Consider the following 25092-nt stretch of genomic DNA (forward strand, 5'->3'; position numbering starts at 1 on the left):
ATTATATGCAGTTCCTTAAAGACTTCATCTTACAGGGAACTTTCCTTTGAGCATCTGTGAACAGATCCCTCTTTCCACCTCCAAGTGGCTCTCCTCCTTCTAAATTCAGCTTCTGGGACAGCTAGATGGCCTTGCTCCCTAAGGAGCGTGCCTCACTGCAGTGTATTAGAAAAGCGGGTCAGATTCCTTCTCCATCCAAGCTCCCCCAAAGCTACCACATATGGCCCCCTAACATCCTAGGGGAGGAGTTGAAGCAGTGCTTATACCTTATACACAAAGCAAGCTAGGGGGCTTGTGGAGTCTCACACGCATAAATTAAAATCTTATGGTTTCATAATGTCAAAGGAAGCAGGTGGAAGTAATTTCAGCCCCTTTCTCCCCAAGTCAGTAATATTTTTCAGGATTAATTTAGAAAATCAGAGAGAGCCAAAAAGCAAAATAAGACTCCTTGGAAGAGAGTGAAATGGAGGTCTCCTAATGAAGCTGTTAGAATCCCCTCTATGCCTGTCCGCTTTGAGAAATATCTGTTCAAACGGGTTTATTTCTCCCCTAAGTCGAGATTTCAAAACTATTCTTCATCACGTAGCCTAGGAACTTTTCTAAGGTTCTTTAGAGTCAGAATCAGCTGCCCAGTAACTCTTTAGCCATCTGACGGCTTTCTTGCCAAGAATAAGAAACCTGCACTCATCTTGAGCACACTGAAGCCCAGGTTCAGGGCCCGGGAGACATCTGAGGACAATGACCTAACTTGGGGGAAAGAGGGAGGGCTTGTGCCTCTTCACAGAGGAATCGCTGGGGCGTGACTGGTATGAAGAAGATGGACATCTGTGAAGGTGTGCCGGCGAAATTTAATACCACCAGCCTGCATCCAAAGGGGAAGACAAGTTGTCAGATGGGCTGAAACACCTGTCTCAAAGTCTTAGCTTGTTAAGATGGGGGAGAGGAGGCCCCAACTGCTTGGAGACAAGCGGACAAGAGGAAATATTTTTCTATGAATTTGAAAACCATACAGCCGGGCAAGAACCGTACATGGCTGCTTCACTGAGAATGCTTTTCAAGCATCTCTCTGCTAACACATTTCTTTTCTTCTTCAATGTCAGATTAAAAAAAAACAGAGAAAAAAAAACACTGCCATGGGGCTGGCTGGGTGGCATAGTGGTCGGGTTCGCGCGATCCACTTTGGCAGCCTGGGGTTCGTGGGTTTGGATCCCAGGCCCAGACCTACACATCACTCATCAGGCCACGCTGTGGCGGCGTCCCACATACAAAATAGAGGAAGATGGGCACAGATGTTAGCTCAGGGCCAATCTTCCTCAGCAAAAAGAGGAGGATTGGCAACAGGTGTTAGCTCAGGGCTAATCTTCCTCACAAAAACAAACAAAAAAACCCCCACTTCCTCCAGGAAATTGTCCTTAATTCTCCTGACATTCTCACCTTTATCTCAGGCATCTTTAGTTTCTATTACACATTACTGAGTTTGTACTGCATTCATTTGTATTTATTGATTTGATCTCCCCTTACCTGGTATTCCACTATCACATTTAGTTGAGTTCTGACTCTCAAAAGAATATAAACTGCTAGAAGGTAAGAGACACCAGCTCCAATTTCCTGCCAATACACACCAAGCTTGGAACTGCACTTCGTGAATGACAGGCTATTAAAAATGTCCTTTCACAAAGGATTTGGCCTTCCCTGACCCTACAGCAGAATAGTATGTAAAGTCTGCCTTCATTTGTACCCTCTCTTATTACCAAGGCAGAAAAATCTTAAGATAAACTTCCCAAACTGCAAATTCTGAAGTTATTTCTTCAAATTACATGTTTATAATGAAATTACACAGACATAATCCCCTAAACAATCTCCTCTAGCGTCTCAGATCCTCATAATTGGTAAACTTTGCTGATTCTTCCGAGTTTGAATGTGTTTTCCGTTCGCTCAGGAAGAAGTTTCGTGGAAAAGATGAGGGCCGTTTCTGTGATTTCTCTGAATTAGGGTGTGGTGCAAGGCTGGTTTTTAGCTTAAGGATCATGATTTAGTAGGGGCATCCTACAGTTTCCTGCTATCTTCAGCACAGAGCTGGAAACAAATACTTTAGGAGGGAACACTGCTTAAGTGAAATTCTGTCAAGTGTGGGTGGGTCTACAGATAAAGGACATGGTGGGTTTTTAATCTTCATGTGGGGTTTTTTGGTTGTTCTGTTTTTAAGGGAAATGCAGGGTTGGCCACCAACCAAATAAATCACCACAGCACAATGTCCCGACCAATATTTAGAGAAGGAGACTAAAATGCTCCAATGGAAAGTATTTGGCCATCAGTAAGTCTGAACTTCCGGCTACATCCTTTTTAATCCAGACTGGTTTGAGGGGGCCACGCCAGAGCAGGGTGTGTGGGGAGGCATTTGTTCTTCCTTATCACAGCAGCAACAGGGGCTCAGCCTGCTGGCTTCTATTCTAGATGGATCCCACCACCCACATTATCCTTAGGGACTTGTCTCTACCAAGACTGGCTACAGAGTGTCTAAAATCTCCCTAGCTCTCATCCTCCTGGTCCCTAAGATAACAACTGGAGTCCTGATCATGTGGGAAAGCAGACAGTAAAAGGCATGGGCAGATTCACAAAGCTTCAGAAACCTTACAAGGATGTAAGTAGCATGAGGTCTGAGGTCGGAGAAACCTCTGTTCAAATCATAGCTGGGCCACTCCTCAGCTATGTGACCCTTGTAAAATCAATAAGCCTACTGGAGCCTCAGTGACTCCATCCATACAATGGGGATGGGGCGGGGGTGACAATGAACTACCTTTATCGAGCACTGAATAGGAGCTTGGGCACTGTGATGGATGGATGATCTGCTTTTCTTGAATCCCTCAATATCTCTGGATTGCTATGCAAGTTAAATTCAACATCATTTTGCATTGACAACATTTAACTCAGTGCTTAGGAATCAGTCAGTGCCCAAAAAATGTCTTTTGCAGAAAAACGAAATTCTTACAGTGTGGCCCATGGTCTTGGGCCTGATTCCCTTACTGAAATGGTCAATATATTGCCCAGGGGGTACTCCCAAACTGCCCTCCTGCCGTCACCCCCAGTGTAAGCAAAACTGAAGCAATGATCCACGTGAGACCAGGAGTCCTCTTACATGAGCTTGATCTTTTCTTTCTCGGAACTTCATGAAACTTACATAGTTCATACAATTTATATAGCAAACATATAACACATTCTCTCCCCAGCTAGATTATATCAACTCATTGGCAGTGCTTACCATATTCTTAAAAACATGACACACATACGACAGGTTAACAGACAAGACTTATAGCCAAACACAACCGGTTTACTTAGTTTTCTACTGAATGACTCTTAGCAATCTTTTTGGACTCTTGCAACATCTTTTACAATTTTTCTCTACACTGGCCGTGCTGGGAGCCCCAAAGCCTGCATGGGTCAATATCTGGGTGCCCCTGGAATCTGTTTTCAGCATGTCCTGCAGTCTTCCCATAGGACTCAGCACAGTGCCGGCCACATAACGCCTAACGACCACATATATTGGACCGAGGGACCTGAAACAACGTGAAAACGAACAAGAGCCCTCCCGCACATCCATAACGCGTACCTCGGGTAGTTAGTGCAATACTGGGTGTAAATGTGGAACTCTTCACTCTGCAAGGAAACAAAAGAGAGACTTTGATGGGCCAAAAAGCGCAGGCAACAACATTCACTTAAAAACAATCAAAAGAAACATCCTTCATTACCTTTATATTTGTTTCTCTAATCCCACGGGCCTGTCTCCCGAGCCCCTGTGGCAATCATCTGTGCCTTTTTGTCTACCTTGTTTTATACCTAGAATCCACACGCACTTCAACTCATTTGGATTCAACAAACACGTACTGAGCACCTGCTGTGTTATGGTGAATCGGAAGGCCAACAGGAAGAGGAGGGAAATAAGGGTTCTGCCCCCAAGGTGCTCACAGTCCTCCAGTGGATTTGCAGAGTGGGAGAGAAATATAAGTATATAATTTAAATATCACGTGGTGAGAACATGTTAGAAGCACGTGCAGGGCACGAGAAAGCTGCTGTACACTTCCAAGCCCTTGTGTATTCGGTTTTCTCTGCCCACGGTCTTTCCCATTTTTTTCATTGGAGAGCCACCATGCATCCTTTGACATTGAACTTGGGCTTTATTTCCTCCAAGGAGTCTTCCTTGAGCTTCTGGGCAGAGCCAACTGCTCCTACTCTGGGCTTCCACCATACCCAATACTTACCTCTCCTGTAGCATTTACCAAATGACAGTGACACTGTCTGTGTGCCTGTCTGTCTCCCACTCTAGGCTGTGAGTTCCCGTGGGGTAGGGGCCATAAGGTGTTCACCTGGCACATAATGTTTGTTGAACTACTGAATTTCCCTCTCTCCCACTAAGCTGAAAATTGAGAGCAGGATCCAAATCTACTCATCTGTATGCATCCAGCAGGGCAGCAATGTCTCAAATGCAATAAACGTTTGACTAACCCATGTGGGGTTCTTGCCTTTTGCTATAATCATATTTCTACTTCCCTAGTATCTTTCAGATGTCTAGTTATATTATCAAATATTGGGAAATATTAAACTAATGCTTCTTGCTATGAAAGGATAATTTTTTAAAAAGGTAAAACCATGACTTCCATGCAAATATAACATGAACACTGTCAAAGATTTCATTTAACCTATTAATTAATGAGGAAAGCAGTAAGATATTACCACTGGATTAAAAGAGAAATAAAAGTATCACATTCAGATAGGTCAATGAGCAATGGCGAAATGAACTTACAAATAGATACAAACCTGGCTTTATCTCGAGATGGGTGGGTAAAGAAATCCACTGTCCCTCTACAGACAGTATTCATTTGCATGTCTGTGGTCAAGAATCATTTACATTTCTATCAGTTATCTATAATTTACAGTTGTTAAATAGCTCAAAGACAAGGAAAGGTGCAGAGATCTCACCGAATCATATAATTTAGACGCGTAAATTGGAAAATACTTAAGTTTTCTATTGGAGGCATCCAGTAATCTTTTAGGTTGATTTCAAAGTCTTTCGAAATTTTTCCATACACTGCCAAGGGAAAGAAGTATATGTAGGTGGGTGAGTGAGGTGGCAGAAGCTAGGTTTTTAAACTTTTAATTGTAAAACTGTTGGTCAGAATAAATAATTTAAGGCCAATGAATTACCAGCTCTTGCAAACTCTAAAATGGACTTACATTTTGAAAAAGAATCAGTCTATTTTGGTGGTATTTCACATTCTGCTTTTCCTGACTTTTTATTTCCTTTAACTTTTTAAACCACTTCATGCCGGATTTACATGCAACTCCGAGAGAGCACCTTTGTGTTTTTTGTAACTTTAGTGCTTTAATTATTTTTTTTCTGATTTAAAAGGAATTTCCACTTAGAATCCTTTCTGTTAAACTCAACGAGGATTAGGCTAAAATTATTTTATTATAGAAAGTTTCAAGCATATACAAAAGTAGAGGTGGTATAATGAAGCGCCAAGTATCCATCATCTGAGCTCAATAATCATTAACTCATTATCTGTATCCACCCACTCCCGTGCCTTCATCACTCTGAAACAAATTCTAGGCATCATATCATTTCACTTGTAAATATTTTAGTATATGTCTCTAATATAAGGACTTTTGAAAAGAAGCATAACCACAGTGCCATTATCATATTTAAATAATTCCATAATATCATGAAGGTTCATCAGTCACTATTCATATTTCCTATTTTCTTAATTTTTTTTTATAGTTTGCCTGCTTGATTTGGATAACATCTACACACAGCAACTGGTTGATATCTCTTAAGACTCTTGTAGGGGCTGGCCCGGTGGTGTAGTGGTTAAGTTTACATGCTCCGATTTGGCTGCCCAGGGTTCGCAGGTTCGGATCCCAGGCGCAGACCTACGCACTGCTTATCAAGCCATGCTGTGGCAGCATCCCACATACAAAGTAGAGGAAGATGGGCACTGATATTAGCCCAGGGACAATCTTCCTCAGCAAAAAGAGGAGGATTGGCAACAGATGTTAGCTCAGGGCTAATCTTCCTCACCAAAAACAAAAAAAAAACAAAAAAAACACGAAGACTCTTCTAATCTAAAAATTTCACCTCTTATCTTTTTCCCCCTTGCAATTTAGTTGAAGAAACCAGATGGTTTGTCCTGCAGAGTTTCCTATAGTTTCGATTTTGCTGATTACATCCCTGTAGCTTCCTTTAACATATTCCCCTGCCCCCTGCACTCCTTGTGTTTTAGTAGAGGCTTGAACAGACTTAGGTTTCATAATTTGGCACAAATACATCACAGGTTGTATCGTACTTCCATCAGGAAGCACATAACGTCTTGTCGTCTCTCTTTTTGTGATGTTAACAACCATTGGTAATTACTGACTAGATCTATTAATTCATAGGAGTTGCAAAATGGTGATAGTTCTAACTTTACTATTCCTTCTTCATTTATTAGCCAGAATCCCTCCAAAACAGGAACTTCCTTATATTAACTATTTGGGAAAGGCAGGATAAATGCTTGATTCCATCCCTTAATTTTCAAAATAATGCATTGGTTCTCTAGCATCCTGCAAAGGCCACTAATTTGGAATTTTTAACATTACTGTGAATTTATTAACAAACGTATTTAATGAGTTTCAGTTGTATTCAGTTAATTATCTTTACTAACGCTCAAATGATCCCATCTTTGGCCAGTAGGAGCCTCTTCTTGAGTATCTGTGACCTGACCTACAGCCTCCAGCAGCTTCCTTGTTGTCTGATGTGACAAGATGTTCCAGGCCATCTTGTACATTTCCTGCCCACACTCATTCTTCACGGAGCACTGATTCCTTCCGGTAAGAAGCAGTATTTGGAGACCACAATCTGGGCATTAGCGACGTTCTTGCTCTTAGGTTAATCATTATTTCTAGGCCTTTTCAGTAGACAGAGTCAGGATTTAAAGATAAAATACATCCTTAGTTCAAACTCGCAATTCAGATTCAAGACTATAGTGTTTTTAATTATTCTTTATAATAATTCTTTATAATAATTATTCTCATTCTTACTCTATATTTTCTTTCTTCTACCAATTCCAGTTCTCAATGACACTAACAGAAGTACTCATTTGCTTTATCCCACAATACGCTCAATAATTTCAGAATAACAATATCAACACCACCATATATGTCATCACTATTGAAAACAGTCAAGGATGTATTTGCTGTATTTTGTTCATGGTATATTTTTAAAGTTGATGGGAATTTCCTCTGCATGCTTATGCCACAAACTGGACACACAATCAGGCTCATTGATTCATTTTGCTTTCAATTTTTGGAGACTGCTTTTGTAAACTTTAATTTTGCTTTATAATTATGTAAAATTTGTACATGGTTTCAAAGTCAACTCTACAAGGAAATGCATATACAAAGAAGTCTAGCTTCTATTCCTTTCCATTCTAGTCTATGCCTTCCCTTCCTATATCAGTACCCAATTTTTTTTTAAATAATTTTATTTATTTATTTTTTCCCCCAAAGCCCCAGTAGATAGTTGTATGTCGTAGTTGCACATCCTTCTAGTTGCTGGACGTGGGACATGGCCTCAGCGTGGCCGGAGAAGCAGTGCGTCGGTGTGCGCTGGGGATCTGAACGCAGGCCGCCAGCAGCGGAGCGCACGCACCCAACTGCTAAGCCACGGGGCTGGCCCCTGTCACTGTATCTTTGGAATAGATTTCTGGAAATAGGATTGCTGCATCAAAGGGTGAATTCCGACGTAGTTTTGCTAGATCTAGCCAAATTCCCCTCTATAGGGCCCATGCCATTTTGCTTTCCCACAATTACAGGAGTGCCTGATTCCCCATGGCCTCGCCAACTTAGTATGCTGCCAAAGTTTCAAGCATAGTCCTTTAAGAAAATCTAAATTGGTTGCCAACTTCTAAAAGTTAGAAGATAAAAATATCTTGATTTATGGCTTTTTTTGAAGAAGTATAAGACCCACTGGCCCTGGGCCTACAGTTTCACGTGACATTTATGTCCCCATGACATAGGTCCCTTGACAGCTCTAGCCTCCACCTGGGCCCATCTATGCCTGTGTTCACCTGCTTGCTCCTAAAGGCACTGAGTGTCCAGCCCTGGCTCCATGGATAAGGCAAAGTGATTTGCCCAAGGTTTTCTAGTAAATTTATGTCAGACTGAAGCCTTTCTCTGGGTTTGCTCACACACACTCAGAGTTCCTTGCTTATTCCTTCCTGCCTCCTGCTGCACTCAGCCTGGGACTGAACAATATCAGGCTGACTTTCCTTAAATTTAGGAACCTTTAGGATCATTTGAAATACCAAACTTAAAAACCATGGCCTCAATGAAAATATGTCTAAATGACATCATAAACTTGACCTACCTATACCTATCCCTAATAAAGCCTCAAGACTTCTGAACAACTGAATTTCTGTGCATTTTGTGACATCATGGCTCAATTCCTACCTTAAATTAGAGGATTTTGATTTAAATCAGCTGTATATTCTTAATATAGAATCCAATGCACATTTGATCTTAGATTTATAAGCTCTGTGGACAATTCAAACAATTACACAAAAACCAATAGCCCCTAGTCAGTTAATCCTTAAAGACCTATTACTTATTATATATGCTGCTCCAAATCCTTTTCACAAGTATTTAGGGAAAAAGAAAGCAATGATAAAGAATTTGTACAAAAGTAGATATTTCCTTCTGGTTATTCAACTCTTTCAAATTGCAATTACACATGATGTCAAAATGAGACATTTAATTATGAAGGAACCAAAATATAAGATAGTCAGGGCTTGCCACTTGAGTACACAAGGCACTCAAATGTTTATTTTTTATTTATTTATTTATTTTTGTGAGGAAGACCAGCCCTGAGCTAACATCCATGCCAATTCTCCTCTTTTTTGCTGAGGAAGACTGGCCCTGAGCTAACATCCGTGCCCATCTTCCTCTACTTTATATGGGACGCTGCCACAACATGGCCTGACAAGTGGTGCATCAGTGCGTGCCTGGGATGTGAACCGGCGAACTCTGGACCGCTGCAGCGGAGCGCGTGCACTTAACCGCTTGCGCCACCAGGCTGGCCCGTCAAATGTTTATTGAATGAATAACCAGAGTAAAGAAATCTGTATGATTTGAGGGTTTCTTCTGTTACAGGGTCCTTCTCTCTCACTCTCTCTCTCTCTCTCACACAGACACACATTCCTGAGAAGTCTGCATTGGATCCTGTGAGAAAGGCTTAATATGTAAACAGCATATGGGTAAGGTAACACTGACTTGAACGTACTCCAATGACATGAATATCTGAGATCAGTACTTTCTTGAGAATAATTTCCATAAGTGGGTGGGGTGCGTGTGTGTGTGCCTGGGCACTGAGGGAAAAAAGGTACCAATGGGGACGGGGGCCATGCATCGAGGGAGAGAGGTTAAGTGGGGGGTTGGGTCTCTGAAGACAAACTTTGTCTTCCTCCTAAATGCTGCCCGGCTGACAGTCAAGACAAGGGTTGGAAATGAGGGTGAAGGCGAAGGCAGGAAACCTGTTCCAGGAGTTTCCAGAGTCCTAAGAGTGGACAAAGGCTCAGGTGGGGGACAGCTTGGCCTGCCCATTAGGGAACTTTTATTTCTACCCCTCCAGAGAATGGCCTGTGCAGCCCCTGTCCTTCTGTTATGACCAGCAGGTAGGAAGCGCTACATGTTCCCTTTGTCAGTAAGGATTTCTGTAACCTACACATACCACAAAAGCAAGGTCACGGATGAACTTGGTGTAAGCCCCAGTGGTTCAGATAAAAACAGAAGTCAACCGGCTTCTTTCCCTCTTCCATTAATGGCCTCTCAAGTAAAGCTATTTTCCACTCCTCCCCAGAGTTGAACAGCTGGTAGTGGTTCAGAAAACGTACCATCTTCTAAATTTCAGGGTGCTGAGTGAAAAGCAGGTCGTGCCAGGACTAAACACTCCCTCACAATTCCCTGCTTACATGCGAAAGTGTGGGGCGCTGAAGCCCGTCTTGTAATTAAACTTGGCAACATTACAATGAAAAATAAGATTTGGGAGTTGGCATCGTAGCACATACACAAACTTTTATGTGAATAATTAAGTCAGAGCTAAGCATATGCTGGACCGTCTTTAATCAACTTGTGATTACAGTCACTAGTAAAAGCCCAAACATTTCCGAAAGCTTCTATGTTGTTTATGTGCTGTGGTTATTTTAACATATCTGCTTTGATATACATGGTATATCTTTTTACCCATTTCTCCCTCTTTCCTTTTCCTTCTTTTTTCCAAATTCCTACCCTTTAGGAGAATAAATTATGATACAAGAATCTTGTGAAAAGAACTGTGTGTGTAAGCCTGTGTGCACAAACATTTGACCTGTTAACACACCCACACACCCACCCACAAAGTCAGGAGTGTTTTATATACAAGCCCATCAAGTGCCTTTAAGGAACCACGCTTCAGTAAAACCCAGTGTGTTATGCTTGGATTTAAAACCACTGGATGGATCTGCAGTCATCAGAAATGGCCCTGTGGAACCAGTCCAGAGCCAGGTCAGGCTGGGAAGACACTTCACAGGTCACATTGGACTCAGGAGCTCCAAACGAGGTGCTAATTCTCAGTTGATCCCAAAGCAGCATCATGAACTTTACTTAAACTTCTGTACATTTCAAACCACAACAGCAGAAATCATGTGAAGTTTTGCTGCAAAATAATTTCTGCCAGGGGTTTTCCAAGAAAAAGCTGTTGAATTTTTAAGAGAAACTGAAGATAGAATTCTGTATATAGTAGGCAGCATGTCGAGAAATTAATGTGGTATTAATTACCACATAAATACATAAAAACATACAATCACCTTGTAGGTTTCAGAACTCTGTCTCCCTTCCCGGTACAGAGCATGAACTGACTATCATTTAATCTTTAAAAATCAAATCCTTTCCTTGTATTTTTCTAAACCATGAGTGCAACTTAAGAAAATGAAAGGGCATTTTTAAGATGTAGGAGATTAATTCTACTTCTCTTTTTCCCCCAAAAGATAATTATTCAGCCTCGGCTAGTGCCACATATATTATATACAAAATATTTAGATTCTAATAGATTTTTCTAAGTAGTCTAGCGGTATTTTATATGTATTTATTTTTCTAACATTCTTCTATTCTAGATTCTCCTCCCCACAAGCTTAAAGTTTTTCCTAGGAAAGATGAGTAACATCATTCAGCTACTACGCAAGTTGTAGGACAACTACCAAGTTAGCATTTCCTAACTTACTGGGGACTGTTAACAGTATATTTTTTTCCTTGCTGGTGGAAAAAAACAAAACAGAGTGAGAGAGATTATTGGCTAACTTCATCCAACATGGAACAAACCAGTCATTTTAACTTTAAAATGAAAACAATTTGTACTCTATATCTGTCTTGGTTGGCCCCAAGAAACGAACCATGCTTACCTTGGACACGAAACATTCTGCTATGGCCACAGGATCATTTTCACAGTTTTCCAAATCTTGCAGAAGTTCACTAATAAAAAATAATAGCCAGAAAGTATTAGATTGTGGTCTGATGGTTGAGGACATTTTATATAACTTAGAAGTTTAAACATTTACATGGCATTTACAAGGAATCATATTTAATTGGATAACTAAGGACCTATTGTCATTGTATCCAAAGCTTAGATAAGGGACTTACCCAAGGTTATGGTGGAGCAAGGATTTTTTTTTTTTTTTTGGTGAGGAAGACTGGCCCTGGGCTGACATCCATGCCTATCTTCCTCTACTTTATATGGCACGCCGCCACAGCATGGCCCGATAAGTGGCATGCAGGTCTGTGCCCAGAATCCAAACCCAAGAACCCTGGGTGGCCGAAGCAGAGCGTGCGAACTTAACCCCTACGCCGCAGGGCCAGCCCCCAGAGGAGGGATTTCAACACAGGTCCAACCTGTAACTCTCCCACCCAGAGAAATACCTAACATTTAAGTCTTCCAGATGTTTGTCATTGTCTGCCTGCATGTTCACACACATTCATTCACTCATCAAATGGCTGTCTAGATGCTAGGTACTGTGCAAGGCATTAAGAACAAACACATCGGTAAGCAAAATGAGATATGGTCCCTGGTCTCTTGGAGCTTGGAATCCATTGGAAGAGCCAGACATTCAATGAAAAATCACACTAACAAATATAAAATTATAAATGGAGACGGTGCTCTAAAGGAAAGATATGCTAGGGGAGAAAATCTCTTTTCTCAGATGTAAATCTATACTATTTTTTTTTTTAATAATTTTATTTATTTATTTATTTTCCCCCAAAGCCCCAGTAGATAGTTGTATGTCATAGCTGCCCATCCGTCTAGTTGCTGTATGTGGGACGCGGCCTCAGCATGGCCGGAGAAGGGGTGCGTCGGTGCGCGCCCAGGATCCGAACCCGGGCCGCCAGCAGCGGAGTGCACGCACCCAACCGCTAAGCCGTGGGGCCGGCCCAATCTATACTATTTTTAATGGTTCATTATTTTAAGGAACTACATAATATTTCATTATGCAGTACATATGCAGTAATATAACCAATCTCGCACTGTTAGATAAAATTCTATAAATGGAACTGCTGAGTCAAAGGGCGTTGCAGGGAGGAGGAAGGAAGGCGAAAGGGGTGATGAGGTACATGTGTATGATGATGGACTGTAATTAGTCATTGGGTGGTGAACATGATGTAATCTACACAGAAATTGAAATATAATGATGTACACCTGAAATTTATATAATGTTATAAACCAGTGTTACCACAATTAAAAAAAAGGGCATCGCAGGGTAAATGTACATGTTAATGCATTTCCAAATTGCACTCCATATAAGTTGTAAGAATATATATTTTACTATGTTGTGCTTATTGTAATTAGCTGTATATTACATATTTAACAAAAAGTTAAATAATTCTACAGGAATTATGATAAAAACAAGCAGTTTCTTGCTTTCTGTTCCCCATTCTTGACTGCTACTCTCCAGAAGCATTTTTTTTTCTTTTTTTTTTTTAATTTATCTTTCCCCAAAGCCCCAGTAGATAGTTGCATGTCATAGCTGCACGTCCTTCTAGTTGCTGTATGTGGGACGCGGTCTCAGCACGGCCGGAGAAGCAGTGAGTCGGTGCGCGCCCGGGATCTGAACCAGGGCCGCCAGCAGCAGAGCACGCGCACCCAACCGCTAAGCCACAGGGCCGGCCCTCCAGAAGCATTTTCAACTCTTGCTGTTTCTGCTGTGTGTGTCCATGTTTCTAAACATGCGGACACTGCATTTTCATTATTTTTCAGTTTTAGATATTATTTACTTCTTCCTCCTCCCATCTTCTCAACGAGTTTAGGAAAGTTGATTAGATTAAAACAGCTTACTTTTTTGGGGGGTATGTAAACATTATTCTCCGTCCAGCCGTGGAATGTACCATAATTACATTTCCTTTCTTGTACAACCACGTTTTCCCTGGAGTTAAAATTGTCTCCTTTTTTTGCTTTGTTTTCAAAGTACACACCACTAATTTATCCTTGAATTTTGTGCCAGAAGGGTATCTCTCGTTTCACGGTGTTCAAACATCAGATCATCTATTGGCTGCATTTCTTTCCTGGTGACCTCCCTCCTGGAGCGCTCTGTCCTTCCGCCTTCTGAACAGGTTGCTCCCCAGGCTGCTGGTTCTCTCTTCAACACTACCCTGACAATGACCTTCACCTAGGTCCAGTGTTGGATCTTGTTTCTTAGCTACCAAGTCAGATGTATTCCTTCCTTTGGGAGATTACAACACCGGTAGCTGTGAGTAAGCGTAATAGGCAGTAAATTTGCTGAAACTCGTCCCGTTTCAGAATGTTCTGCCTTCACACTTGGCTGATAATGTTAGTGGATATAGAATTCTTGGTTGGAAGTCATTTTCTCTGAGTATTCAGGAACTATCTGTTGCCTTATGAATTTCAATGCTGCTGAGAAGTCCAATATCATTCCGATCTACGATCCAGGTGCCATATGACCTGTTTTTCCATTCTGGAAGCTGTTAGAGTTTCCTCTTTTGTTAACATAATTCTGAAATTCTGTAATGGTTAGCTTTGGGGTGGGTCGTTTTTCATGTATGGAGCCAATGTGAATATTTGGGAAATGTCTGAGTATCAGTTCTCAGAGTGACCCCTGGGTTCCTGAGACCCCTTTAGGAGGTCCATAAGGTCACTATTTTCATAAAAATACTTAGACACTTGGATTTTTTACTTTCATTCTCTCATGAGAGTACAGTGGACTTTTCCAGAGGCTACATGAACTGTGATATCGTAGCTGATGGAAAGTAGAAGCAGTTATGAGAATCCAGCTGTCTTCTAGTAAGTCAGACAGTATACAGATTTGTAAAAATGTAAAACAATTCCAACATACAAAAAATGTTAGTGAGAAGAGTAGTAAAACTATTTTCCTAAAATTTTGTGGGTGGGTTTATTATTGTTATTATTGAATAAATTGATATTTTAACACTTTCTCAGTTTTAATTTCTATCATGGTAAACAAAACATCATAAACCATAAACAGAAAAGCTTTTGGGGTTCTTAGTAATTTTTAAGTACGTAAGAGATCCTGGGACCAAAAAGCTTAATAATCTCTGTTCTTGAACTATGTCTCATATTTCCTCCTCTCCATGTTCTCTTCTCTCTCTTTTTGAAGCTCCTATTATTTACATTTGACATCTCTAATTTTTCTTATTATTCCTGTCTATTTTTTTTTTTTTGATGAGGAAGATTGGTCCTGAGCTAACATCTGCTGCCAATCTTCCTCTTTTTGCTTGAGGAAGATTGGCCCCAGGTTAACATCTGTGCCAATCTTCTTCTATTTTGTATGTGGGATGCTTCCACAGCATGGCTTGATGAATGGTGTGTAGGTCCACACCTGGGATCCAAACCTGTGAACCCTGGGCCGCCAAAGCAGAGCATGAGAACTTAACCACTACACCACTGGGATGTCCCCGCTATTTTCTATCTTCTTGTTTATTGTTCTGTTTTCTGGGATACTTCAACTTTATTTTCTATCTCTTCTATCGAATTTTTTCATTTCTAGGATCTGATTTTTAATTTCAAATCATTTTTTTTAATACGCTCTTTCAGTGTTTCTCGTGTTCCTGCCCTTATTTTATGGCTGCAAAATCTTCTCTTATCTCCAAGGATGATATGATGATGATGATGATGGTGATGGACTTTTCTTTCCTGCTCCTTGATTTCTGCCCAGCTCTCTTTTCTCTGTTTGATCATTTTGACTTCTGTCGTTCATGTTAAAGGCTCTCCAGATATCTGGGGATCTTCTTTTGCCCTTTCCTATTTGAAGGTGAGACACCACAATGCTGACCATAAACTCTGTGCAGAAATGGAGCTTTTCATGGGGTGCTCTTCACTCAAGGCAGTGGTTCTCAAACACTTTGGTCTCAAGATCTGTTTACACTCTTAAAAATTCTTTATGTGGATTCTATCAATATTTATTAGAAATTAAAACTGAATAATTTTAAAAAATTGATCAATTCATTTAATAATAAGTCCAATACATGTTAATACAAATAACTTTTTGGCAAAAATTAGATTTTATAAGATAAAAAATTTAGTGAGAGGAACAGCACTGTTTTACCTTTTTGCAAATCTCTAATGTTATCTGAATAGAACACAGATGGATTCTCATATATGCTTCTGAAATCAACCTATTGCAATCTGTTATTTTGGTTGAAGTATACAGAAAAAAATCCAGTCTCACACAGATATGTCATTGGAAAAGTGAGGAGTATTTTAATACCCTTTTCTTTTTTTTTTTGTGAGGAAGATCAGTCCTGAGCTAACATCCATGCCAATCCTCCTCTTTTTCCTGAGGAAGACTGGCTCTGGGCTAACATCTGTGCTCATCTTTCTCCACTTTATGTGGGATGCGGCCTCAGCATGGCCTGGGAAGCGGTGCGTCGGTGCGCGCCCGGGATCGGAACCCCGGGCCACCAGCAGCAGAGCGTGCGCACTTAACTGCTACGCCACAGGGCTTGCACCAATTAACACCCTTTTCAAATAGGTGTGGATATCCTTCTTTGATATTACACTGAAACTCAAGAAGCAGCCGTTACTTAGAGGTTTGCTGGACTATGAAACCATACCAATGCACTATACCCTGTTACTTTAAAATCCACTGGTCTGCCTTGCACTTTGAAAGGATCTTTACCAATGCATGATTTCAAATAGTCCCAATTTCAAACATTCTTTCCTAATATTCCTATAAAAGCATTCCCTTTGTAAGATTATTATTAGTTTGGAAAATATAGTTCTGATATTTGTGTCAATATCTTTTATAGAAAGACGAGTGTGGTTAAATTAAAGATAGTTGAAATCTAATCATTGGGACCTAAACACTGGATGAAGTGAAAAGGCTGAAGGAAAAGAACAGCCAAAGAAGCAACACTTCTGGGCCAGTGTTTTCCATTACTGGCGGATGGAGTGCTCTGGATGCAGGTTTTGTGTCCAGGTCTTTCAATATAAATTCTCTTTCTGAGCCCAGAAGAATTTTGAGCAGAATCTATCATGTTACTCCTCATAGCTTAACAGAAATACTGCTTGATATTTGTATTTAACTCCCTGTTTTCTGAATGTTATGCTCATCAAGCTCCCCTTTGAGCTTGATGGACTTGAGCTAGACTGGACTTACTGGTTGGAGCAAGTATCTCAGGGGACCCACCCAGGCTCTATAGCTCACCTGTAAATGAATGATTGGCATTCATTGCTCAGGAACCACAGAGCTGGGAGGTTGCTCAGACACCTTCCAGTCTCAACCCTTAATCTTAAGGTGAGGAAACCACAGCTCATAAAAGGGAGGTGGCTTACCTTCGCTCACAGAGCTAACAATTAATGGCCACAGCTGGGGTTAGTATCAGGGCTCTTGAATCCCAGTCCTGCACTCTAATATAAATACATCTATTGAAAGATCTGTTTCCTGATCAACTCGAGAAAGCTGAGGGCTACACTCTGCACCATGATGCCTTCAACATGGTCCTGCCTTGTTTGAGTCACCTGGCTAGCTTTCCTTTAAAATCCTTTTCTAAAATAGGATAAACACACTAAAAATGGGAAGAGTGAAGAGGAGGAAGTAATGGGATTTCTTTCGTACTCTTGTCATCAGGGCTATCATCCCGATAAAGTTGGCCCACCATCCACTGAATGTTTGCTCTCCATTCAACAGTAATTATTGAAAGCCTCCTGTGTCAGGCATTGCTATAGGCACTGAGGTTACGGGGTAAAGAACTCGGACAAAGGCCCTGTCCTATGGTGCTTATGTTCTGATCAGGGGTGATAAGTGTTAGTAACTGAATAAATAAACAACATGATATGAAACAAAAGACAACAGATGTTGGCAAGGATGGGAGAGATTGGAACTCTTGTACACTGTTGGTGGGAATGCAAAATGGTGCAGCAGCTTTTGAAAGCAGTATGGAGGTTGCTCAAAAAATTAAAAACAGAAATACCATATGATCCAGCAATCTCACTTTTGGGTATTTATCCAAAAGAATTGAAATTAGGATCTTGAAGAGATATTAGCACTCCCATGTTCATTGCAGCAGTATTCACAATAGCCAAGAAGTGGAAACAATCTAAGTCCATGAATGGATAAAGAAAATATGGTATATACATACAATGAAATATGAGCCTAAAAAAAGAAGGAAATGCTGCAATGTGCGATAACATGAATAAACCTTGAGGACATTATATTAAGTAAAATAAGCCAGTCACAGAGAGATAAATACTGTATGATTCCACTTATATGAGGAATCTAAAATAGTCAAACTCATAGACTCAGACAGAACGGTGGTTACCAGGGGCTGAGGGGTAGGAAGAAATGAAGGAACTGCTAATCAACGGGCACAAAGTTTCAGTTAAACAAGATGAATAAATTCTAGAGCCCTGCTGTACAACACTGTACCTATTAACAACAATGTATTGTACACTTAAAAATTTGTTAAGAGGGTAGATCTCATGTTAAGTATTCTCACACAATAAAATTTTAAAAATCCATTTTGCTAAAAAACCAAAAACCTAAATGAGATTACAATAGAAACACCATAATACATTACTGCTTAACAAAAAATGTTTATATGAAAAATAATAAAGTACTGGTTTTACTGAAGAACAAAACAAAACCAAAACAACATAAATATGACATTGTACTATGTGATATGAAGCAAATAGAGAGGGCAAATAACAGAGAGCAACTGAGGCTGGACGGGGGTGGCAGAGCACTGAAGCAGTCATGGAGGGCTCTCTGAGGAGGTGATATTTGAGGGCAGGGAGAATTGGAAGAGAAAGTCATTTCAGCAATCAGTTGTGAGTCCAGGACAGATGGAACTTGGTGTGTTCTTGTGTGAGGTACAGAAAGGAAGCCACTTGGCTGGAGTCTGGTGAACAACAGGGAGCGTGGGAGATACAGGAAGAAGACTAACTATAAAATAACAGGCCACGTCCTAGGGGAGCAGAGATGGGGCCACGGAATGTGGTATATCAGCCACTGAAGATACTCCATGAAAACCAGAAACAGGGCTGTCCTTCTCGAGTTACAGCCTAATGGGGTGGGGTCTAGGTTTCTCATTGCATTGTGTAACTAATGAACATCTCTACACGTACATTAGCAGGAAGGAGTGACTCAGACTGTGTCTTGTACTCAAAGCTAAAATTAGAGTCATCCTACCTTCAGTTTGGGGGTATTTTCTCTTTTCCCTGAGTTCAAAATATTTCCTCCTTTTCGAGTAGGATCATGAAAAAGAAAATGATACAATTGCTTCCTTGAGCTCAAGTCCCTCGTTTGGGTGGGAAATTAGAGGAACATTCTTCTCTTTTGCAGAACATCACATGTAAAATTTTTGGTGACCACTGATGTGAACTTGAAGGCAGGAACTGTATTTTTGACCTTGAGGATTCTATTGCCTTACACTGAACGAGATTCGGGAAGGAGGCATCTCCTCTTCCGGTCTGCAAAAGACCTAAGCACAACTTCCTTTTCCCACCCATCTGACTAGGTCAGGTGGCATTTTAACTTGTTGCATCCAGAGGCACATGTGCATGTGCGAACAGAAAATGGGGTGAGGTTAACAGCACTGAATGTTCCATTAACTTCACTGATACGTTAGCAATGGCCTTGAAAAGTCCACTTGAAAAAAGCTTGTCAGTAAAAATATTTCTACCATTGCGCAGAAGTTAAAGACATTTTGGTGGCATGAAAATGCACTAAAAGAAAAGAATGCTGCCCTCACCTTTCATTGCCTTATTGTTATATGTGTCCCATGATTCACTTTCTAAATTATATTTCAAGGGAGAAAAAAAGCAAGGCCCAAATAATGTTTTTGTCTTAAGACATATGTTACTGGCTCTGCGAAGCTTTCACTAGCCCCCTCAGACAAAATTAATTGCACGTTCCTCAGAGTTCTCAAAGCGTTTTGCTCATTCCTTGATTATACGACTTAACTGCCTCTGCTATACAATGGTGTCATTCATCTTTTTTTTTTATTGTGGTAACATTAGTTTATAACATTGTATAAGTTTCAGGTGTACATCATTATACTTCTATTTCTGCATAGATTACATCATGTTCACCACCCAAATACCAATTACAATCCATCACCACACACATGTGCCTAATCATCTCTTTTGCCCTCCTCCCTCTCTCCTTCCCCTCTGGTAACCACCAATCCAATCTCTGTCTCCATGTGTTTGTTTGTCGTTTTTATCTTCTACTTATGAGTGAGATCATATGGTATTTGACCTTCTCCCTCTGACTTATTTTGCTTAGCATAATACCCTCAATGTCCATCCATGTTGTCACAAATGGCTGGATTTCATCGTTTCTTATGGCTGAGTGGTATTCCATTGTGTATATATACCACATCTTCTTTATCCATTCATCCCTTGATGGGCACCTAGGTTGCTTCCAAGTCTTGGCTATTGTGAATAATGTGTCATTCACCTTTATACTACTAGACCTAGCCCAGTGTTTTACACACAGTGGTGACTCAGGTATACGAATAAAGAGAAAGAGTTGAAGGAAAAAGGAAAATTTTACTCTCATCTTTTGAGGAAGGAAGAGAGCTTAGATATTTTAATTTGCTAAAAAATAATTTAAAAATAAAATTCAATATGAAGGAATGGTCTCTATTTCCTTACTCTTCATTCTTAAAGATTCACATTACAGTTTAGATAACTCTTCTCTATTCGAAGAGAGAGATGCTGTATAAAACAGCTGGCATTTCTTCTTTAGTTGGCAGTAAAAAACAAAAAAAGTTTTGGGATTTTAGAGGCAAGTTAAAATGGGGAAAGTTGTTTCTTTTGACTGACCTAGCTTCCTGATCATTCGGGGATTTCTTCCATACACCAAACCAGAGACTTAAATTTCTAGGCTATCATAGGGATTATGAGAGAAAGAGAGATTTGGCTACCAAAAAGAAAACAAAAATGAAGTATCAATTGTATTCCAAAACAGTTTATGTTGGAACATTCATGAGATAACAATTTAAATCTAGTCATATACCAAAACTGAACAAAGAGAGTACAAGGAAAGAAATTATATACTATTGTCATTTATGAACATGAATGAAAAAATTCTTAATCAAACTCATCAGTACATCAATATATAAAACATCATGATCAGGTAGGGTTTATTCCAGTAATGTATGTATGATTTAAATCAGAATGCCTATTAACATAATTTACTACATTATGAATAGAAGGAGAAAAATCATATGCTAATTTTCTTAAAGGCAGATTAAGCAGTCACTAAAACTCCATATTTGTTCACAATAAAATCTTAGCAAAATAGGAACAAGTATTCATCTAAATCCCAGAGCAAACATTATGCTTAATGGCAAGACAGTTAAAGAAATCCTGCTAATGTGAGAAAGAAAATAAGGATGCCAATATGTAATCAACACTGTATGGGAAGACTTACCCAAAGCAATAAGACAATAAAAAAAAAAATAGGGGTAGAAGAACTACAAAGGAAGACAAAAGATTCTCATTTTCAGACACATTGTCACCTAGGAAATCCAAAATAATCTATAAGACACTATCAAAACTGATGGGACAGTTTAGAAAGTTAGTTTGATACAGTATCAACATACAAAAATCAAAAGCATTCCTGGATAATAATCACTAATTAAAAAATATAAAAAATATTCTGGTCAAAATAACATCAAAAGGAATAAATTTTTTTAAAGTTACATGTATGAATGCGATAGAGAAATTATGAAAATTATTTTAGGACGTTTTTAAAAGGCTTGACTAAAGAGATATATGTTTATGGATAGGATGACTCAATATTGTAAAGATGTGAAAATTAATCTATAAATTAAATGTAATTCCAATAAAATTCCTGACACAGCTCTTCACGGAACTTGACAAACCGATAAAAAAAAAAAATCACTTGACAGTGCAAAGAAAACCTAAGCCCATGTTGAAAAACGGCAAAATGGGCTTAATAATTAAGACAATGTGGTGTGGGGCAGGGATGGACAAACAGAGCAATGAAATAGAATACAGAATGGAAAAACAGACCCATACATACATGTAAACCTGACATGGGAGGAACGTGGAACTACAAAACAGCATAGAAAGGATCTACTTTTCAACCAGTGGTATGGGACCATTGGCTAGCCATATGAGAATCAGAATTTGGGTTTCCTACCATATTCCACAATTTTAATTAGATTAAGGACATATATGCAAAGCAAAATTTTAAGACTTTTAGGAAAAAATAGAGTATATTTATGAACTGAGAGTAGGAGATAATCTTTTAAAGAGAACACAAAATCCACATACTATAAAAAGTACATTTATTGGGCCAGCCCCGGGGCTTAGCGGTTAAGTGCGTGCGCTCCGCTACTGGCGGCCCAGGTTCGGATCCTGGGTGCGCACCGACGCACTGCTTCTCCGGCCATGCTGAGGCCGTGTCCCATATACAGCAAGTAGAAGGATGTGCAGCTATGACGTACAACTATCTACTGGGGCTTTGGGGAAAAAAAGGAGGAGGATTGGCAATAGATGTTAGCTCGGAGCCGGTCTTCCTCAGCAAAAAGAGGAGGATTAGCATGGATGTTAGCTCAGGGCTGATCTTCCTCACACACACACAAAAAATACATTTATTTAATGTAGTCAAACTTATGAATTATACAGCTTATCTTCAAACAACCATAATTAAAGTTAAAAGACAAGTCTCATACTGGCAGATGATTTGCAACTCACGTAATCCACAAAGATCACAGCCAAAATTCATCAAGAACTCCTACACAACAATAAGGAAAAGCAACATTCTGACAGAAAAATGGGCGATGGATATGATCCAGAAATTCACAGCAGAAATCTAAGTGGCCAACAAGCAAAAAAAGATGCCCAGTCTTACTACAACTGGCAAAATGAGAAGTAATATATCCCCCAATGGAATATTACACCACAGTTAAAACAAACAAAGTAGAGCTATAAATCTCAAAAATAATGTTGACTGAAAAAAAAAATTTGTAAAAGGTTGACACAATTTATTCCATGTTTCATGCTTTTTTGTGTGTGTGAGGAAGATCAGCCCTGAGCTAACATCCATGCCAATCCTCCTCTTTTTGCTGAGGAAGACGGGCTCTGAGCTAACATCTATTGCCAATCCTCCTCCTTTTTTCCCCCAAAGCCCCAGTAGATAGTTGTATGTCATAGCTGCACATCCTTCTAGTTGCTGTATGTGGGACACAGCCTCAGCACGGCCGGAGAAGTGGTGTGTCGGTGCGTGCCTGGGATCGGAAGCCAGGCCGCCAGTAGCAGAGCGCATGCACTTAACCACTAAGCCACGGGGCTGGCCCTATTCCATGTTTCAAATAAGTGAAATTTTAAACAAATAGTTACATATATAGTCATGGCAACAAAACCATACTTGGGAATGAAACACCAAGTCTTGGATAGCAGTTACAGTTATAGTGGTATATATCGGCTTGCCTGAGCCAATTCTGCACATCTCTTCCTAATTCTGTGTTCAGTGGTATCTTGCTAGTAGCTTGAAATCTGCTCTGATGGGAGTGTTTACACCCTAGAAATTGGCACACACTATAAATTCCAGATTCCCCATCCCTTGTCCTCACCCTGGAGAACTGGTTTACCAGCACATCGGTGTGCCATTCTCCCCAGAGGGGAATGCAATTTGGAGAGGTATATGAGAGCCTTCAACAGTATTTGTCATGTCTTTATGCTTTAAAGAATTTCCAAAGCAAATATGGCACAAGGAAAAGCTTCGACAGAGTGGGGGTGGTTCATGGGTGGTTATCACATTACTCTCTGCTTTTCTGTATTTTGAAAATATTTCCTGAAAAACAAAATTGAGTCAGCTGAATTTTTCAGTTCAGCATAAAACCATTTTCTATTCACCCTCTTTAATTTTAGAGATTTAAATCTTGCTTAGTCCGTCACAATAGTATTATATTATGTTGAAAAACCTGGACCTGAACTAATAAAAGAAACTTTAAAGTTATTTCAAGCCCCAATCACAGATTTGCCAGATAGTTGTATCTTTGAAATCAACTGACGTAGGGTATATAATAAAGGATTCATAAGAGGTATTCACACAAAAACTCACATCAATCCTCTTACTTAACCAAATATAATAGCAAAGACATTTCAGCTCTAAATTTAGACTCTAGATTTAAGAGAAAGGAAGTAAAAATGAATAGGGATGAAACAGTACAGACAGTTCAACAGTAAAAGTTAAACAATAAGATATTCTTTAAATAATACTAAAATAAAATAATAAAAAATAATAATACCAACAGGGATTTGACAAAACCAAGTATTCAAAATAGGCTAGGTTGGAATTCCAGCTCTATGACCTTGAGCAAAGGACTTTGTACACTTTACAATTGATTCCTCATCTCTAAGATGTGTATCCAAGATGCATCCTATCTACCTCTGAGAGCTAGGATGATTAAATGAGATAATGCATGTGCAGGGGATATACAGATGTGATCTAAAAAAGGGACAGGCATGGGCCGGCCTGGTGGCGTAGTGGTTAAGTTCGAGTGCTTCCCTTCGGCAGCCCGGGGTTCGCAGGCTTGGATCCCAGGCACGGACCTACGCACCGCTCATCAAGCCACGCTGTGGCGGTGTCCCACATATAAAGTAGAAGAAGATGGGCACGGATATTCGCCCAGGGCCAATCTTCCTCAGCAAAAACAGGAGCATTGGCAACGGATATTAGCTCAGGGCTAATCTTCCTCACCAAAAAAAAAAAAAAAAAAGGGACAGGCACGAACACAGTCATGTATTAATTGTGTCACTACACCGATGCCTCACATATCATTATCTGGGTACTCATTCCCTCTGACTCAGGTTTATTTTAGACATGTCTGACTTCCTCGTTCAGAGATCACCAAAGAGAAAAGAACAGAGAACTGATTCAGGAATATAAAGGTCTTCTGAGTCTTCCAACTTTGGCAGACTGGGGTTTGGAGTCAGCGGAGCCCAGATGAAGCATAAAAAGTGATATTGCACATAAAGCTCTACGGCCTCTGGCATGAAGTGAACACCAGATAAACAGTCACTACCATCAACTTATAGCCAAACCACCAGGGGCCTCCCAGCATCGAGGCCTCGTCCCTCTTCCCAGGTTACAGAGCCATTGGTGGGCTCTGGAAGGAGAAGCCACGCAGGGGCTTGCAGGATTTTACCATCATCAACTGCTAAATGGAAGCCTGCTTTAACACCAACATATTACTAATGAACATGCAGACTCTAAATCTCCTAATTCAGTTTTTTTATGCCCTTTCTCTCTTTTCTTATGTTTATTTGATCTAGACAGTGTTTCTCAACCATGGCTGCACATTATAAACACCTGAGGACCTTTTAAAAAATTCTGGGGGCTGGCCCAGTGGCGCAGCGGTTAAGTTTGCGTGCTCTGCTTCAGGGGCCTGGGGTTCAGGGGTTCGGATCCTGGGTGTGGACCTATGCACTGCTTATCAAGCCCTGCTGTGGCAGCGTCCCATATAAAGTAGAGGAAGACGAGCACGGATGTTAGTCCAGGGCCAATCTTCCTCAGCAAAAAGAGG

The 25092-nt window shown here is 40.2% G+C and overlaps 1 protein-coding gene across 6 annotated transcripts in view; it reads right to left on the minus strand.

Annotated features, from left to right (window-relative positions):
* Nucleotides 1-25092, minus strand: part of PLEKHG1 (pleckstrin homology and RhoGEF domain containing G1) — a 229177-nt gene that overhangs the window by 34096 nt on the left and 169989 nt on the right. For all 6 annotated transcript variants that reach the window (XM_058534149.1, XM_058534146.1, XM_058534150.1 and 3 more), the window contains 2 exons: nt 11463-11532; nt 3608-3654 (listed from right to left, as the gene is read on the minus strand). In XM_058534149.1, the coding sequence (XP_058390132.1) occupies nt 3608-3654; nt 11463-11532 (117 nt within the window). The remainder of the gene's footprint in view (nt 1-3607; nt 3655-11462; nt 11533-25092) is intronic.

The sequence above is a fragment of the Diceros bicornis genome, chromosome 39, assembly GCF_020826845.1.
Source record: "Diceros bicornis minor isolate mBicDic1 chromosome 39, mDicBic1.mat.cur, whole genome shotgun sequence".
Lineage (NCBI taxonomy): Eukaryota > Metazoa > Chordata > Mammalia > Perissodactyla > Rhinocerotidae > Diceros > Diceros bicornis.